A 19,224-nucleotide genomic window follows, 5' to 3' on the forward strand; every position below is an offset into this window, starting at 1 on the left:
ACAAGACGTGTCAAGGGTCACCATGGTATTGGTAGCTTCCAGCCATTCTGCGGCTCTCCAAGGGCCCCCTTTCAAAATCCAAGCTTCCCTGGGCAAGCAGGAGAGGGAGGCAACAGATCTGGTCCGCAGAGACCTGGTAACACGCTATTCTTCTGCGGGTGGCTTTGGTGGCTCCAGAAACAAACAGGACCCAAGAACCGGATGGAGGCGGCTAGCCTCAGGTTTGTGCCAAGTTCACCAGGCCAGGCTGGAAGTTGTGGCTCAAGAGGAAATGTTTAATGCGAGAGGGGACAGGTCAGTACATCCTGGAGGAGCAGAGCGACCTACTGCTCACCTCACAGGAGGGGGAGGGAAGGGAGAGGGAGGGAGAAGGAGGGCAGGGGAGCGAAGTGGGAAGGGAAAGGATGGGAGGGCAGGGAGGGGTGCTCAGGCATTCAGAGAAGATTGAGCGGCCTGGCTAGATCATCCAGCTCGCTGGTGATGGCTCAGCGTGGCTTTGCCTCAGTTTCCTCCTGGTGGTCCCCCCTCAGCGCTGGTATAAGAGTCCGCTGGATACCACAACGTAGCCCTGGAGGGCAAAGAAAACCGTGGGCCAGGCTGGAGGCCACCTGAGGCCTAATAGGACCCCCAGCTGCCCTATCAGCCTGGCTTTGAGCTCACGCTCTGCCACTCTTGCTGGGTATGTCCTGAGGACAGTCCTTTGCCTCTTCCGGCCTCAGTTTCCTGCTGTCCCTGCAAGCCCACAATGGGGATGCAGCCAGAGCACAGGGGCAGATCCCCCAGTGACACAGTCTGGTGGGCGTGGTGGGGACCAGCGCTGTGCTAGGACTGGGAGTCTGAACACTGAGCGTCTTCTCTGGGTACAAGTCTCCCCAGCAGAGCCAGGAACCTCCCACATGTCCTCTGCTCTCTACACAGCACTGCAGAAACGTGCTCAGGGCCTGCTGATCATCCATTCATCCATTCATCCATTCATTCATTCATTCAACAAATCTTCATGGAGCCTCTGCTCTAAGCCAAGCCTCTGACCTAAGTTAAGCCCTGTGCCATCTGCTGGGAACAAGGCAGACCCAGTCCCTGCCCATGCGTAGCTTATGGTCCAATACCGTAACCATTATTAAATTAGAACCAATTAAAATTAAATAAAATTTACAATTCAGCTTCATAGCTGCACTAGCCACATTTCAAGTGCCCAACAGCCCCCTGGGCCCAGTGGCTGACCGTGGCTCATACACTGGACTGTGCAGACTTCCATCTTCACAGAACATTGTTTTGGACAGTGCTGGTCTAGGGACCTTTGACTTTGGACTCAGTTGGTTGGACTTCTGAGTACCACGCTGGGTCAGCTCCCGACCGTGTCTGTCTGCGAGAGTCTTGGGGAATTCCCACTAACAGCCCAGGCTCCAATATGTGCTGATTGTTGCTTTTTTACAGGGTGGAGGGCAGGTCCCTCAAGGGCCTTGGGACCATAGTTCTTAAGTAAGCAGGGCATCATAGCGGAAAAACATCAGTGGGTCCCTCTTAGGGGATCTGAATAACATGCAGATGTTGGGCTTGTGGGACCTTGGCTAATCTTTCTGTCCTATGCGTATCTTGTTGAGTGAATAGAAAAGAATATTATCTTTTTTTTGATCCCAGGTGAAACAGAAAGAAGTTGTAGGGTCTCACCCTGGGCAGTGGTGACTGAACTTCCCCTGGGCCCACAACTTCTCACCACGGATAGTGATTTCAGAAGGGTCGGGAAGGCCCCCACCCCCCAACCCCCATCCAGCCTGCAGGGGTTTGTGTACAAAGCTGGAAGAAGTTTCTCTGTCATCTTCCCCAGACACCAAAGGGCTGTGCCCACCCTAAGGCACAGATCACAGGTTGATGGAAGCTGCCGAACGTGGCCTGGCATGATATCTGACGAGGACTAAAGGGTGGGGGCTAAAGGGTGGGCGAGCCCTTTGCCCCAGTGTCTCTGGACGTCCTAAATTTTCCATCTCATAACAGCTAACGATTCATGGCATGGTCTCAGCAGGAAGAGCGGACACTCCCAGGCCCGGCTAAGCCTGTGACCCCACTGCTGGTACTGGCAGGGAGGGAGGACAAGAGGTAGTCCTGCCTCCCCGAGCCCAGCCTTCCCCTGAGGGTGGAGAAAACCCAAAGACGCACCTCGTAGACGAAGACCTCAGAGTTGACATAGCGAAGGTTGACAACCTTGGGGAGGGCAATCCCCATGCCCAGGAGAGCTGCAGGAGGGGAAGGAGAAACTGAGCTCAGCCCTCCAGGAGCCCCGCTGGGAGCCAGCTCCGTGTGAGTCCTCGTGTGCACTGTGACACAGAGCCCCCCACATGGCCAGGGAGGGGGGCCATCATTATTATACTCACTCTACAGAAGGGAAACCTGAGGTTTAGGGAGGAGAAAAAACTGAAAAACTCCCACCCTCTTCACCTCTGAGCCTGGGAGGTGGGAAGGTGCCCGGAAGGGAACGTGGGGCCATAGTGTGTCAGGAGGGGACCCCGGGGAACCACCGGCGTGGGAGGGCAGGGCTCACCATTGAGGTGATTGAGCAGGGGCTTCTGGAACAGGGTGTCCATGAGCGGGCGCACGCGGTTTGTCTGTAGCCGTGTAGGGAGATGGGGGGGCCATTGGCCCGCTCCAGTGAGGGGCCGGGAGAGATGGACAGATGGGCCACGCGTGATCACACAGACAGACACAGACAGACACACAAAAAGCAGAGACACAGGTCGGGGGAGGAGGGCAGGTCACCCCTGTCCTGCCTTCAAGCAGAGTCCAGCTACCCCTTCTGGGAGGAGACAGAGGCCAGCACTGGCCTGACAGATGCCACACGGCCGACAGGTGGCTGGTGGACTACCCAATGCCAGGTGCCCAGCCTCCTTGCTGGTGCTGACCAATGGACGATGGACTGACGGTGGGTGGCCTTAGGGACTGAGAGGCCGGCCAGTGAAGGGCTGCTTGGTGGCTAAGGACCCAGCTGCATCACGTGGCCGAAGGAGCAGCCAGCCCCGTGGGACACCGGCTTGTCAGATTTACCAATACACTCCGAGATTCTTGGACTGACAAGTCATCACCCACCTGGCAGGGACAGGTTGGCCAACTGACCGACCCCACTGAGGAACCAATGCTGACCGGCCGACTGATGGCTGACAGCCCATCTGATGGGTGAACCCTCGACTGACCACTGTTCCCGAGCACCCTGGGAGGAAGCTTGATCATGGTGTGCTAGCACATGGGTTCAAGGCCTGTCCTACACGGGGAGGGGTCTCTGGAGATCCCAGCCCCACACTCACATCAATGAAGCCCACATTGGAGGAGGCCACGGTGAGCTGGATATCCCTGAAAATGAAAACAGGAGGGTCAGGGCTAGGGCCTAGATCCCCCTTTCCACCACACCACACGTGCTACCTCCCAGGCTCTTCTGACTGACGCTGTGACAGGTGACACTATGATGAGCGGCTGCAGGCCCACTGCACAGAGAAACACACTGAGGTTGCTGGACCCAGGAGGCCTTGCTTACCCCAGCACAGATGTGGTCCCCTGAAGCTTCACATTGGACATGGAGAGCTGGAGGCTCAAGTTCACAACCTGGGCATGAAGGGAGAGCAAGGTCAAAGAACACAGAGCCAAGAGGAGCTCTCGGGGGGCCACCGGTTCTCACCCATTCCCTGACCGATTCAGGTGTTCAAGGAGCAGCTGTATGTGCCAGGCCCTGTACACAGCACAATGTGAACAAGACAGACCAGGCCTCTGCCCTTGGGAACCCTCACAGGCCAGGGGAGGAGGTGAACAGTGACCAAAGTAACCAGACAGGGTTCTTAGGAGCAGGTACCTGGGAGTGGTAGCATGGGTGAGTGGGGGGCTAATGGGAACCATCTTTCTCAGGGTGGTCCAAGAAAGCTGCCCTGAAAAAGGCTGCAACATTTAAGCTGAGATGGAAAGATGAAGAGAAGCTAGCCATGCCAAGGGCTAGGGGAAGAGTGTCCTAGGTGCAGGGTCCAACAGCACGTGCAAAGGGTCTGTGGCAGGAATGTCATGGCAGAGGGAAGGAACAGCAAGGACACCACTGTGGATAGAACAGAGCAAGTGAGGAAAATGGGGCAGGAAGTGAGATCTTGGGAGCCCTCCCAGCCAGCCCCACCAGCCCACCTCACTCACCACATTGAAGGAGAAGAGGGACCGGAAAGCCGAGTTGGAGGCCACAGCCTGGACCTCCACGAAGGGCTGCAGCTGAATTGTGGCATTGTTGGTATGAAGTGTGGCCACGGGTGTGGCACCCAGCCGCACCTTGAGTGCCACGGGCATGGGCTCAGGGAACTGGCGGGCCACCTGGGGGAATGGAGGAGGAGAGAGGGAGGAGTGCACCTAGGGGCAAAGTCTGGGTGGCTCTCTGTGCATCGTGCCTCAGATGCTGATCAAGCCACCAATCATACATGACTGGGCCACAGAGGTGTGTCCCCCTCAAACCCCTGCCCTCAGGGGCACCCAGCCTGAACGGGGTGGCAGGCATGAAGACGGGCACAGCCTGTGTGATCTGTGCCAAGAGGGACAGTAGCTCAGGGGCTGTGGGAACTCAAAGAGGCTCCTGGACCAGACTGGGGGTTGGGTCCTCCCCTAGGAAGCCACCCGTGGGCTTGGTCTTGAAGATGGAAAAAGAGAAAGGGAAGCAGAAAGGGCCCTTCAGGCAGAGGGCAGCACTTGGACAAAGGCACAGAAGGAGGGAAATAGCGTGATGTCTGGCGGGGGTGGGGGGGAGCATCCCTGGGGTGGGGAAGGCGCAGAGGTAAGGACAGAAGCTGAAGCCTACGGGGGACAGATCCCAGCCAGCGCAGGCCCCCAGTCAGAGAACCTCCCACCCCAGTCCCAGGTCTCAGTCCCTGAAATGACTAAAAATGTCACCAACCTCAGGGATGAGCTGGCCCAGCACGGACGTGTTCAGCAGATTGTCCTCCGACTTCTGAAATCAGCCCCCACGTCCCGACAGGGTTTAGGGCAGCTACTCCTCAAGCTCAAACACCTCTTGCCTCCCCTCGGCCCCCTTTCCACCTTTTCAACAGCCACCCTGTGTCCCCAGAACTCGGGCAGCCCCACCCACAGATTGGCCCCTGTGGGGTCTCCCTGGGCTGGGCCACAGGGCACGCCTGTCCCCCGCGCTCGGGGCAGTGGGTCCGACCCTCACCAGCTGCCCCGTGATGTCCAGGTTGAGGGCACCAGCCTTCTGCAGCAGCAGGAGGGCAGAGTCGAAGAGGTCCTGGGAGAGGCCCACGGTTGCCATGGCACCAGCGGCCCCCACATGAGCGGGCAGCACAAAGTGGGTGGCTTCCACGGGCAGGACGATGGGCTTACCCAGGAGGAAGAGAATGGCCTGTGGGGCGGGTGGGCGGCGAAAGGGAGAGAAGCGGTCGCCTCAGTAGGGTGACAGCTCCGCCCCCAACCCTGGGCTCTCAGACGCCCCCCACCCGACTGGCCTCACACCCGTGTCCGCCTCTAAATGCCATTCCACCTCCTGTCCCTTCAACACCCCTGCTCTTCTAGGAATGTCCCAGGACTCCAAGGACTCCAGAGGCAACAAGCCCCCCCAGCTCTAGGCAGACAAGGCAGCACTTACACAGATGTCCAAGGAAATGTAGTCCTCAGTGACGGTAGGTGCGTTGATCATGGAGTAGCGGATCTGGGACTCCGGACCCACAGGGGTGAGGCCTCAATAAGAGCAGGATAAACAGAAAAGATGGTACACTTAGCCTTCTCCACCAAAGCCTCACTGATCCAGAAAACTCCATTATCGGACAACTTTGGTTAGCCAGACCCTGGCCAAGGAACAGAAAAGGGAAGAAAAAAGGCCTCTGAGTAAGGGACCTTCGGTTGCAAAACTCACACACCCAGGAATCAGCCACTCGTGGCCTACGGACTCTTGTTAAGACAGTACTAACAGTTAGGGTTTTTGTTTTCCTAATCAGTGGAAGATGAGAGACACGGAATTAGAAGGAAGGAAAAAAGCAAGAAGGATCCACAGAAAAAGAATGGCGTTCACACGTATGCAGGCCTGGACATTTGACTAACACTGTCCCATTCAGTCATCACCGTGGTCCTGTAAGATTAGGAGCCCATTTTACACACACACACACACACACACACACGCACCCTTTGATGAGTTCAGTTGTGCCCAGGGTCGTGTATCTGGTCTCCTTGGCTGTAAAACCACGTTCTCTCTCCACCTAATCACACAGCCCTCCTACAGAAACCCAAAGTCACGCACCCCTGGGGCCATGCAGTGCAGAAGCACGGAGCAGGGGCTCCCCAAGACACCCTCAGGGAGCCCTTCGGGGAGGCACAGAGGAGAGTCCAGTTCCTATAGGGCAAGTTTCCCCCAAAGCTCAGCATATTCTTTTTTTTTTTTTTTTTAAGATTTTATTTATCCATTTGACAGACAGAAATCACAAGTACACAGAGAGGCAAGCAGAGAGAGAAAGGTGGAAGCAGGCTCCCCACTGAACAGAGAGCCGGATGCAGGGCTCCATCCCAGGACCCCTGAGATCATGACCTGAGCTGAAGGCAGAGGCTTAACCCACTGAGCCACCCAGGTGCCTCGCTCAACATATTCTGACTGGGAAGGTTGCAAAGGGCAAGTGCTTTGTGGGAACCGTATCTCTGGACGCGGTGAGGCTAGCCAGCGTGGCAGATGAAGGCTCAGCCCCATGGTCAGGAAAGCCCGGCTTTTAGCAATAGGTCCTCAAAGGCTCCAAATGACCAAGGGGGTGTGTGTGTGTGTGTGTGTCTGTGCATGTGCATGCACAGACACACACATCAGATTTCTGCTGGATTTTCTATGTCTCTTCTGGATTTAATTTTATCTCCTCTAATGTTTTGGTAATTTCTTGTGATAAAAGCAATACACTATGATTCATTTCTACAGCTCAGTAAGCTTTCAAAGATTGGGGTGGTGGCAGGAGGGGACAGCTCAGAGGGACTTGAGGGGCTGGTGAGATGTTCTGTATCTCGAGTTTGGTGGTGGTCCCATAACTGTGACTCAGAGGACAGGACATGAAAAAGAATACAGGACTCCGTGTTTTTAAAATGAATAAAAACATGAAAAATTTAAAAATAATACATATTCACTGTGAACATATAGACATATTTTGAAGGATGGAAAAAAAATATAGCCCAAAATCTCAAATTTATTTTTTTCAGTATTTTCTTCCGCAGAGACAAAGGGCCTCCCGTCTGTCCCTCCCTCAGTAAAGCTGCAATGAAGCTGGGTGTCGCTTCGGGTCCTTCTCTGTTTTCTTTACAGAGTGCCATTATAGCTTAGTTAAGGGCACAGCTCTCAAGGCGGACTGCCTCAGTTTCTTCATCTGTAAAATGGCGCTAATAACGCTATAGGAAATATTGGCGCTCATTATACTGTATTTTGCCAGGCATGTTGCTAGGTGATTGAATGGCCTTTTAAGTTGTGCTTTTTAGTGACTCCTGCCAGCCCACACTCTAGGTACCCATGACTCATATATACAATCCCTGAGGCCTGAAAGCCTAGATTTCCTTTACTAGATTGTTTTCAGTTCCTCAAAGAAAAGAGTAAGAGCCAGTCTTTGCTGGGAACCCAATTACAAGACATCCTGATGGAGATTGCCACACTGAGGAAGAAGGGAGGGACGAATGTTTATTGAGCCTATTGTCCTCCAGGCCCTTCGCCTGGGCTGTCTGGTAGCAGCACATGGGAGAAATGGGAATTCTGAGCCCATTTTTTTTGGATTGAAATAGGCTCAGAGAGATGGAGTGACTTCACTAAGATCACACAGCAATGGAGCCACAAGGCCAGGATTTAACTTTATATCCTCCGACTCCAGATCCTTTCTCCTTGCCCTCTTGGTGCCTCCTGTTAAGGTAATAGGCAGGTTGTGGCACTGAGGGGAGTGGGTATCATGAAGGAATGTTCCCTGAGGGGACTGTGAGGTGGGCCATGAAATGTGGGCAGGGCAGTGACTGGACATGAGAACAGGAGAAAACCAGCACAAGTCTGTCAGTGGGTGACTCTCATACCACACTGAGGATTTTAGGCTCAGAGCCTGCAATTCCCCATCTATTAATCAGGGATACTGATGCCATCTCATGGGACTGTTGTTAGAAGTTGGCACAAGAAAGCCAAAGCTAGCTTGACGTGGAAAGATTCACTACAGAACCCAACGCAGATGAACGTGGACGCTGCCGGCTGTCCCTCCCAGCTGAAGAGCAGCATGGCCCCTGCCTCCTGTCCCCACACACCCATTCCCGGGCACCTGTCCCACGCTGTATGACCATCAGATGTAAACCCCTGGCACAAAGGAAAACCGACCAATTGCTAAGTGCAGCTCACAGCAGTTAATAGCTCTGAAAATCAGTGATGGTGACCCAGGGAAAGTGCTAGAATCCCAGGCAAAGCCGTCAGATAGAAGAAAGTGTGGTTCAAACAGGAGCATCTTCAGATAGGTGTGTGGGGAAACAGGAAAGCCTGGATTCTACTCAGAGCTCCCCGAGCACATGTTACCTCCCAAATCAACAAAGAAAGCATTTTTGTCTGGTTTGGGGACAGGCAGGGGGTCACCAGTGTCGTTATTAATGTTGATGAGTACTACTGAAAAGAAGACAAGGCTGTGGTATATGTATACAATGGAATACTATGCAGCCATCAAAAGAAATGAAATCCTGCCATTGGCAACAACATGGATGGAACTAGAGGGTATTATGCTGAGCGACAGAAGTCAATCAGAGAAAGACAATTGTCATATGAGCTCTCTGATATGAGGAATTTGAGAGGTAGGGTGGTGGGTCATGGGGGTAGGGAAAGAAAAAATGAAACAAGATGGGATCGGGAGGGAGACAAACCATAAGAGACTCTTAATCTCATAAAACAAACTGAAGGTTGCTGGGGGGAGTGGGGGAGGGAGAGGGTGGTTGGGTTATGGACATTGGGGAGGGTATGTGCTATGGTGAGTGCTGTGAAGCATGTAAGCCTGATGATTCACAGACCTGTACCTCTGGGGCAAATAATACACTCTATGTTAATACAAATACGTAAAAAATAAAAAGAAGAAGATAAGGCTGGCCTGCTTTCATAGCTTTTAGCTTCGTATTGTGAGATGAAGTCCTGATCGAGCCTTGTTTAGGCCACCACCAAGGACACGCTTCTGTGTGGACCGTGCGTGGTAGCTGTGAACCTGGGGACCCAGCCTGCAGCCGGGAGGAAGGCATGGGCCGTGGTATGGAGGCGACTGATGAGTGGTGCGGGTTGGCCGAAGTATAGCCCGGCTCCTGCCCATCAGGGAGGACACAGGCGCAGACCCCTTAGTTTCCAAGAGCCCCTCAGGGGGAGTGAGCCCCAGCTGCACACCGCAGTGCCTGCTCCCAAGCACACCCTCCTTCTCTGTGCTGCTGGGTGCCTTCCCCACCCGTGTCCCGAGGACCCGCCGCATCCGAGCCTCTTACGTCCACATTTTGTCTCGGGGTCTCCTTGTGGGGGGATTAGCCTACAGGGCTTTCTCCTAGTATATGCCTCATCCCTCGTCCGCCTTGGATAGGAAGATCCCCGGGAAGACCAGAGGCCGACTACTAGCCTGACAGCAGGTGGAGAGGAGAGAGAGGCTTGCCTCTGGGTGGGGGGTTGGCCCCTGAGAAGGGGAGTGGGGGCGGATACACTTGCAAGTAGATGAGCCTGAGTTCTGCTGAGCACACACTGAGTCAGAGGAGCCCATGAGACCTCCAGGAGAAGGGGTGCAGCAGGAAATGGAATGTGAGAGCCTGAGCCCCAGAGTGCAGGGGGAGAGCCTCCCAGACACTGTGGGAGATGTGCAAGCAAAGCCAGGGGAGGATGGGGTCTCTGAGTCTCCAGGCAGGGGAGGAGAGAGCTGCAAATGGAATGAACTACACACACACACAGACACACACACACACACACGCTTGCACACTTGCACGCACATACTAAACGTTTGAAGACTCGATTCTAGAATTTGGAAATTCCTTGAGTTCATCAAGAATTGTTCGGTCATCTTATGATAGCTCTCCCAGAGGTCAACCCTGACTAGGGGGGATATTTGAAGAGTCTTGGGGGTCCCAGCAGGGCTCAGGGGCCCCAGTCTCCCCTCCCCTCCGGCTCCCAGGTCTTACCAATTAAAGTTCCCAGGTGGACGTTGAGGCCTTGCACCAGGTTAGAGACGCTCAGGCACAGCTGCGGCAAGACAGAAGGGGAGGCTGGTGAGGAAGGCTCTGGGGCTGGTGGGGTGAGGCCGGGAGAGTCTAGGGTCCTAGTCCTGGGCCTCGCATCCCTCACTTCCTTCACCGTCTAGCCAGCATCTTCCAACACCTCTCCTGGGCCCTGAGAATTCACTGAAGCTAGGGCCCGTGGGCACGCAGAAAAGAACAGGAGCAGGGGGCCACACCCAAGGGGGCCACAGCTGGGCCAGGACAACTGAGGCAGGGAGCCTGCTGCACTGGGACCCAGAGGGCCAGCGAAGGGGAAGTGCTACAGGCAGGGAAGGCAGGCGGTGGTCAGTGAGCAAGACTGGAGTTCTCCCGGGTACAGTGGGCAGCCTGAGAAGTATATTAAGCTGGGGTCAGTATGATCGAAGGTGGGACTTCAAGAGGAGCGACTACAAGGCCAAGGGTGCTCACAGCCCGGTGTAGGCAGAACTGAGGAGGCTGGGCCGGGGGAGGCCAGGCAGCAGAGGATAGGGCCAGGTCGGGCTGAGCTGCCTTCAACCCCTCGGGCCTCAGTCTTCTCATCTGCAGGATGGGAATGCTGGGGCCCACCTCCAATGGGTATGGGACAGCATCAGGTGGGTGGATCTGAGGCTGTAGGGACCGAATCAGCAGATGGGGTGGGGTGGGAAGGGGCAGAGATGGACAAGCAGCTCCCTACCTTCCCCCAGCAGTGGGACCCTAGCCCGAGGAGCACCATCTCTCACTTTGCCAAACTGTTCTAAACTCCTCCCAGATGTTAATGTGCCCCACCTTTCAACCACTCCAGGTTGGGGGGGGGGGCGTGCCCAGGAAGGGAGGGTTACTCTCTGCAGGACAGGTGTGGAATTGGGAGTGGAGGGAGGTTCGATGACTCGTCCAAATGTCCCAGCTGGGAAGGTGGGGAGCAGGATTCAAAACCAAGCCACCCCCAGCTCCTGTGCCCACGCTCTTGTCCACTTTCATTTTGTCTCTTTCAGGGGCCATGGGGCCCCTGAAAGCACTGCCTCCACCCCTGCCTCCAGCATGAGTCTGGGGCTGGCCCAAGAGCCCGAGCCTCCCTCTGCTGCAGGGCTCCCCCCCACCCCGAACCTGACCTTATTTGGGTCTCTTCATCACTGCCCTGGACCCTCACCCCAGCCTCTTCTCTACCCTCATGGGACAACGGAGAAACAGGGCACCTGGGTGGCTCAGTCGGCTAAGCATCTGACTTCAGCTCAGGTCGCATTCTGAGGGTCCTGGGATGAAGCCCCGCATCATCGGGATCCCTGCTCAGTGGGCCAGTGGGGGGTGCTCTGCTTGTCCCTTTCTTTCTGCCCCTCCCCTTGCTTCTGCTGTCTTTTTCTCAAATAAATAAATTAAATCTTTCTTAAAAAATTTAAAAAGCAGTGAGAATCGCAATCTCTCCCATGGCTACAATCCCCCGTTCATCCACCACATCTTTTGAGGTTAGAAGGTCCTCCGTCCCGTGAGAGCTGGTCCTTTACCTTATTCTGCAGCACAGCTTTGATGTGCTTCTGCACCGGGACCAGCAGCCCAGGCGCCACACTGAGAGAGAGAGAGAGAGAGAGAGAAGGTGTTCCTAAGCTCTGGGTCACTCATTCGGGCCCATTTCTCTTGGCAGAGCCACTGTCTGAGACAGAAGTGTCTTCTCCCCCAAGCCAGGGGTCCAGGAGCTTCATTCCACACCTTGCCAAGTGCCGGACACAGTGCCAGCACCACTGTCCCCACAGATGAGGAAGCCAAGCCTCAAAGAGGAGGTCACTGGTTTTGGGATTTGGAAGTGGCCAAAAGTGATGATGAGGCCAGGCTTAGGAGAGACAGAGAAGATGTTGTAAAGGCCAGACTCAGCCACATTCCTGGCCGGCGGGCTTCATGGCTGCTCTGAGCCCGGTAAGCTGCGGGTGCTTCCTGCTTGGGCTCCAGTTCTCTGTGACACACCCAGTAAAGCCCCTTCCTGATTCTGCACCTCAGTTTCCCCTCTGAACAATGGGAGATGCGTGTGAGTGGTTTCTCAGCAGGGATCCATAGCAAACCATGGTTCCTTGGGGTTTCTTGAAGTTTTTATTTAAATTTCAGTTAATTAAGCATCTGTTTCTTGGTTTGCCTCTCCTCTCTCTCTCTTTTTTCCCCTTTGTGCCTCTGTTTTTTAAATTCGACATACAAGTGAAATCATACACTATTCGTCTTTCTCTGACTGATTTTTCTCTTTTAGCATTATACTCTCGAGCTCCAACCGTGTCATTGCAAATGATAAGATTTCATCCTTTTTTATGGCTGAGTAAATTTCCATTGTGTGTGTGTGTGTGAGTGTGTGTATCACCATTGAATTATCCATTCATAAGTGTTGATCCAAGCTGCAGCCCAAGCTCACTGACTGTGCCTCAGAGGAGGTGGGGAGACGGCAGCTGAGTTTTTAATGCCGTTAACTTCTGGGCTTCCCTTTCCATGAGTAGCCGCTGCCCATGAGGATGGAGAGGGCCACAGGACATGAGCACGGGGGGGATTGATGCCCAGCTGGGGGAAAGGCCAGCTCTAAATGCCCACCTAGCTGTTGTGGAAAGGAGGCGAGTCAGGCTACCGGGGCTCAAACGCACTCCACCGCTTGCCAGTGGTATAAGCTTAGGCAAGTCACTTACCTATTCTGTGCCTCCATTTGTAAAATGGAGGGAATCCTTACGTCTTCCTGGCTGGGCTACTGTGGTGTAGCAAAGGGCTTAGAACCTGCTCTGCACAGGACAAACAGGGGCTCCAGAGGTGGGAGCCATGGATTTGACTCACAGTGAAATTGACGGGTTGACGGGTCCCAGCCCCCTGGACCTCAGAATCCCCATCCCTGCAGGGAGGGACTGCCCCTGAGGCCCGCAGTGGCCACATCAGGCCAGCATCCTCCCTGAGTACTACGGCAATGGCTGGTGTGCCACGGGCTGCTGGGTGGGGGCAGGGTACTGGGGGTGCGGGAGAGGGGACAAGTCCCTCTCCTTCCCTGAGCCTCAGTGTCCTCAGCCATAAAACAGGTGTGATCCTGGGGGTCTCTCAGGCCCCTCGTGGCACTTGGGTGAAGGCTGGAGTAGGAAGCTCAAGAAATGGCACCACAGCCTTGGGGATGGACCCTGCAGCCCAGCCCCACCAGGCACTCACCCAGCGCTGCCCTCAAACACAGGGGCGGCGTTGAAGAGTGGGAAGCAGGCAGAGATGCTGACCACGGGGGTCCCGATGGAGCCTTGGGCCACGCGGGCGTCAGCCAGCAGTACCACAGGCAGCGTCAGCTCCAGGGGCTCGGGGACTCTGCGGGACACCCATTCCTGAGCCCCAGAGGCATCACCCAGCACAGCCCACCCTGAAAACTCCGCCCCCCAGTCCCCTCCCCCAGTCTGGGCCTGCCCTCCACTTGACACAGGCAAGACCCCCACTCAGCATGACATGGCCCCCCCGGGGGTAGGCTCAGGGACCTCCAAACTCCACTCAAGGTGACGGACATTGCAGCAGATGGGTGTGAACTCTGGCTCCCAAAACCCTCTCCCTGTGACACCCTGGGCCGGCCACTTCCCATCCTGAGTCTCAGTTTCCTCTTCTGTCGAATGGCCATGAGAGTCATGGCCACTCTCTCTCAGCTGTGCTGAGCTTGCCGTGAGGTAGCCTCGTGAGTGGAGCCTGGCCCCCAGCCAGCGCTCACACAATGGCCGTGTCAGCACAGACGAGTTCAAATCGAAGAGATCCCTCTGGAGGCCCAGCCGATCTTTTGGAAATCAGACACATACAAAGTGACTGGGACACAGGAATAATTCTAATAACGACATTTACTGAGCACAGACTCTGTGGCTCGCACTGTGGAAGGGGAGGTGTGATTTTAACTACAGCATGGAGCTGTTCCCTGTGTTCCCCAGCGCCGCGCTGCGGTTCCCTCCCACTTCACGGAGCGGGAGACTGAGGTCTGCAGGGGTGAACACTGAGGGCTGCAGGGGTGAACCCGCTGCCCAGCGCGGCTGCAGAGCAGGGCCTAGGATCTTGAATTCTCACTGTCTCATACCTCCACGGGAGGAGGGGACAGAGCACCAGACAGGGAGTGGAAGGCTTGAGCGTAGGACCTGGGAGTTGCTCGTCCCTCTCCCCTCACTCTGTCCCTTGGAGCTTCCCTGAAAATCCCTCTGCCCACCCCACCAGGAGATTCACTCACCGGAAGACCTTGAAAGTAAAATTGGCTGCCACCAACATGCGTACCCCAAAATTGGCAATGAATTTCAGGTGAAATTGGGACACACGGACATTCGAAATCTGGATCCTACAGGGTAGACACGTGGCTCCCATTAAACCTTGAAATCAACTCCAAGGCGGCTGTTACAAGCCATATCCCCACTGTTGAGGTTGTGAGGAGGAACTCTGACTATTGGAACCGTGGGATGAGGAAGAGGTAGTGAGTTCTCCACCGTAGGGGGCATGTAAGTCCCGTGGTTGTTGGACAACCAGTTGGCAGGGAAAGGGTGCAGAGAGGATTCCTAGCCTGGTACAGGAATGGTGGGAGATGAGTCTTGGAGGGATTTTAGTTTCTGACAGAGTTTGGGAAAGCTTGGAAGGTGGGATCCATGGAAGGCAGAAATCCCTTCTGTCGCATTCTCGTCAACAGCTTCAGCTGGCAGCTCTCCAGGGACGGGAAACTCATTCCCTTCAAAGCTGCCTATGCTGATTGCTAAGTACTTTCTAAGTAACTTTTCCTTTTTTTCCTAAATGAGTCATCTTTTCCCCTACACCGTAGGTGGGGGTGGGAACTGACATGACAAAATGATATAAATTTGAAAAGTCACATCAGAACTCCACCCTCCAGGCGCCTGGGTGGCTCAGTGGGTTAAGCCTCTGCCTTCGGCTCAGGTCATGATCTCAGGGTCCTGGGATGGAGGCCCACATCCGGCTCTCTGCTCAACAGGGAGACTGCTTCCCCCCACCCCTGCCTACTTCACTTCACTCTCTCTGTGTCAAATAAATAAATAAAATCTTTAAAAAAAAATTATCCAACTTCAAACACTCTCACTGTTGGCACTTGGTGGACATCTTTCTGGGACTCTCTAGGACACAGGCTGACCTAGATCCTGCTTCTGTTTGCTCGACAGACCCCTTTGGATAGAGTCCCACCTCTGCTAGCAAGCGCACTCAGTGCTGTGGGTCAACAGTCACGTGGGACCAAGTCTGAAACACTGAGTAATCCTTGACTGTCGGGTGTGTCCGTTGTCATCCCTGTTCACCATCGGCAAGAGCCGTGCCCCATTCCTACCCTCGGGCCCCCGCCCTGGGGGTCTCCACCCCAGCTGTTGGTTGGTCCGCCCAGTGTCTGAACGTTTTAAATGTTTATAATTAGTTGTCATCATTCAGAACTTGGTAGATTTTAAATATATACATGACTTCTCTTGGGAACCCAGAGATCCAACAATAGTGAGTCTGTTCCCACATGGCTGGGGACAACTCCCTTGGCCCTTGGATCTGAGTTCGAGATGGCCCCCATCTCCCTTGGCCTTTGAGTCTCTGTGGGGGTGCTTAGGCTCCAACTTGTGTCTAAATTTGGTGTCTCATTTTTGGAAAAAGTAGCCAAGGGTCCTGCCAGCCCTGGGGACCCAAGAGCTACAGTCTTGTGCCCTGGAGGCAAGATTAATTCAAAGGCACCAGGCTTCCCCTGCCCCCAAGTCTCCATCTCCGTCCCACCTCCTTGATCATCTGTGACCACTCACCTAAGGGGTGGGAGGGAAGGCCTCATCCAGCTGTTGGGAAACACTCCCTCCTATGTGGGGTACTCATCACGGGGAGGTGGGCAGCAGGCTGAAGCATTTTCCCCCCTAGGTGGGAGCACTCACCTGGTGGGCTGGTGCACCTCTCCATTCCAGTCCAAGAAATACGGGACCGTGACCTTCAGGGCCTGCTGGAGAGGGGCTCTGCCGATTTCTGACACTGTGGGGCCAGAGCAGGATAAGGTCAGGCTGCCTGCCGGGGCCACCAAGCAAAGCCACACGACCCTCCACCATCTGCCCCACATCTTGGGCAGGGAGGATGCAGAGGCTGGAAGGGTCACCCTGGCCCTCGGACGGGGATGGGGCGGGAGTAACAGCAGTGTTCCCGGGAGGCCATCACAGGGACATCACTCACACTCGGCTTCTGCCTTTCCAAATCTTACTTGTCTGCCCCGCTCCTCAAACACAAGAGCATCCTTTGCTCTTTGGTGAGACTCTGATCCAATCCCATCTCTTCAGGAGCCTCTCCCCAAGTCCCCAAGCAGAAGGAGCATTTCCCAGTAGAGGGGGGCAGAAGATGGGGGTGCTATTCTGAGGGCCAGAGTTTGAGGACTCTGGAGTCCCTCAGATCCTGGGTACCAATCCCAGCTCTGCTACTCACTACTGATGTGTCTGCTCTGTGCCTCAGTTTCCCCTTCTGTAAACTTCCAGTGATTTTGACGGTGCCCGTCCCATAGTGTCTCCTCAAAGCCTCAGGGCACAGTGGATGTTGGCTGTTACTGTCGCTATTTACTGTGTGATAATAACGACTGTCTCTTCTCTAGCTCCCCCTTTGGGCTAAGCCCTGTTCTGAGAGACGTAGCTGCGACCCTATGCCTGGTTTACCGAGAGGTGAAGACACCCGGCGAAGGCGAAGTTGGATAGGCAGAGGCGCCCGGCGCTCGAGCCCTCGACTTCCTCACACACCTGTGCTTCTAGGCGAGGGAGGTGCTAACTAAGCAATTTAACACGAGTGGAACGAAGACAAGGGGTAACGGGGTGGGAAGGGAGCACCAAATGAAAAGTCCAGAGCCCTGAAGTTCGCTCAGACTCACTATGGGAACCGGCGAGTCACTGCACCTCTCTGGGCCTTCGTTTGCTTAGGACCTGGAGCAGGGAGCCCGTGGTCTCTATGTTGTCGATAGCCCTCCCCAGCCTGGGCTTCTGTGGCTACACCAAGACTCACACCCAGGCCCCTGGACTCCATTGACAGTGCTCCCCTAACACAGGGCTTCAAGTCTAGGACTTGCGAGATGAGATTGGGAAAACGCTGTTGAAGAAGCCACCCAGCCCCACCTTAGAAAGAGGTGTGTGCGGCCTGGGCCTCCCGCTGGATTTCCACCAAGAACATAGGCAGGTGCGCCTGGGATGGCTCACTGGAGACAAAGGAGCCTCACAGAGGACGGGCAGAGGGAGGCTGGCCAGCGGAAGGCAGAAGGCCTTGTGTCCCTGCCTGTCGCTTCCGTGAATGGCACCATGTGCCAGACATGGACTAACATGGGTCACTAACACGGGTCACTGACCCCCCTTCACTGCCTGCCTCTCTGCCCGGATACAAGGTCCTGGAGGCTGTGTGTGCGCCACAGGGATGCTGCTGCCTCGATGCTCCGTGGCCTGGGCCACCAAAAACCTCTTCTGCGGGCTGTCTTGAGCGCCTCACCCTGTAATCTGAGTTTGATCCGGTCTTGGGGGAAGTAGCTTCTGATTTCTCACCCCTGACCCAGCTTTGGTGGGATCCTGGTGGCAACCGGGGGAAGCTTTTGTCCCTCCCTGGATGTAGGTTTTCTCATCGTGCCTTCCTTCGGGGACTGGGGAGGTCTTAGAAGGAAGGATGGGGCAGTGTCATAGGATAGAGACCTTGCCCGAAGGGGCCCAGAGAAGGGCTGGTCTTCTCCCTGTGACCCGACAGAGATCTAGCTCCGGGGCACTCCCTCCTGGCCTGTGCTAGACCCTTCCCCCATCATGCATGTGCACACACCAACCCTGCCGGGCACACACGCGTGGACACCCCCAGGGAATGTGGCCACACCCATATACACACACCCAGACACATACCATGGCATGGTGGACACGGTTAGACACCCTCCCCGACACTCATGGGCACATCCCCACGAATTTGCACTTGTACCCAGACACACACGAGCAAGAGTAATCAGTCAAACCAAGCCATGCCCACAGCACAGAGACACGTGAGCACAACCACCCACACACGCCAGCACAGGGGACGTGACCATGCTCCCACGCGGGCATTCACTTCGTGTTTGCTGAGTGGCCCTTTGTCAGAACTTGTCTGGGGGCCAGGGACACAGCAGCGCATGAGATAAAATCCAGGTCCTCATGGGGCTTTTGGGGTCACGGACACACACACATACACACACCCTTGGGGCCATACCCATGCCCTCACTCAGACACCCAGGGCACAGGCGAGCGGCATGTCTCTTACCGTAGCCCAGCATGGCCTTGTTGAGTCTGATCACGGTGCCCGGCAGGGAAGTGCCAACCACCGGCAGCAGCAGCGCTAGCAACAGACCCAACCCGTGCGCCCGAGCCATGGCTGTCCTGGCCACTGTCCCCCGAGATCTGTGGGCTGGGGTGGGGACAATATCAGAGAGCTTGTCCACGACGCGCCCCCACTCCAGGCTGCTTGAACCCCACCCCCACTTGGAGGTCGCAAGGCCTGCATGGTGATACCAGCCCTGTCTGAGAACCCCCACGTCGGTGCCACGTCTCTGCATCAAGAAAGATCGCCCACCCCACCTGCTTCCTCAGGAACCCCAGGGAGATTCGGTCTGGAAGCGGGACCCAAGACTCAGAGAAGATGGGACCTTGCCTGAGGCCACACAGCTAACTAGAGCCGGCTGTAGGACCCAAGCCGTGCCAGAGCAGGAGGATGAGGTTCCTGGGGAGGCAGGCTGAGAGCCGCTTCCTGCCCTGAGGAGAGAGCCCAGGCCCACCACCCCAAGGCCTGGGGCTGCGTTTCCTGATGCCGGGGGTCCAGCCCATGTGACAGCCCCTTCTAGTGTCCCCACTGTTCGAACCCATCCAGAGGAGGACCCAGGGGAGCTCTGATCCTCGTCTCATCCTATACCAGGTGAGGAATGTCCTAAAAGTGGACCTCTGCCTTCCCCCTCCCCCCAACCCTTCCAACCCAGCCCAGCCTGGTGAGCAGATCTGTGTCTGACTCAGGTGTGAGGGCCCAGGGCTGAGATGGGCTGGTGGAAGCCCAGCGAAGTGGCACTTGCCCAAAGTCCCCAAATAAGACCAG

At 55.5% G+C, this 19,224-nt stretch overlaps 1 protein-coding gene across 1 annotated transcript; it reads right to left on the reverse strand.

Annotated features, from left to right (window-relative positions):
- Window positions 1-504: 504 nt before the first annotated feature.
- Window positions 505-18,511, reverse strand: BPIFB2 (BPI fold containing family B member 2). Its single transcript, XM_044262338.1, has 15 exons — window positions 18,403-18,511; window positions 16,047-16,140; window positions 14,384-14,488; window positions 13,348-13,494; window positions 11,694-11,754; window positions 10,138-10,198; window positions 5,609-5,700; window positions 5,180-5,365; window positions 4,904-4,957; window positions 4,159-4,329; window positions 3,521-3,588; window positions 3,294-3,339; window positions 2,537-2,600; window positions 2,155-2,231; window positions 505-568 (listed from the first exon to the last, which is right to left on the reverse strand). The coding sequence occupies exons 1-15, from the start codon at window positions 18,509-18,511 to the stop codon at window positions 527-529; spliced, it is 1,377 nt and encodes a 458-aa protein (XP_044118273.1). The 3' UTR covers window positions 505-526.
- Window positions 18,512-19,224: the final 713 nt, after the last annotated feature.

The sequence above is a fragment of the Neovison vison genome, chromosome 8 (genome assembly GCF_020171115.1).
Source record: "Neovison vison isolate M4711 chromosome 8, ASM_NN_V1, whole genome shotgun sequence".
Lineage (NCBI taxonomy): Eukaryota > Metazoa > Chordata > Mammalia > Carnivora > Mustelidae > Neogale > Neogale vison.

What these genes read in the sequence shown, in the direction of transcription:
- BPIFB2 (XM_044262338.1), bottom strand. Translation starts at nt 18,511, where the DNA reads ATGGCTCGGGCGCACGGGTTGGGTCTGTTGCTAGCGCTGCTGCTGCCG. An exon ending in CCCTCTTCTCCTTCAATGTG is followed by an intron (nt 3,589 to 4,158) that starts GTGAGTGAGGTG and finishes CTTCATGCCCAG; the next exon opens with GTTGTGAACTTGAGCCTCCA. An exon ending in CCAATGTGGGCTTCATTGAT is followed by an intron (nt 2,601 to 3,293) that starts GTGAGTGTGGGG and finishes ACACGGCTACAG; the next exon opens with ACAAACCGCGTGCGCCCGCT.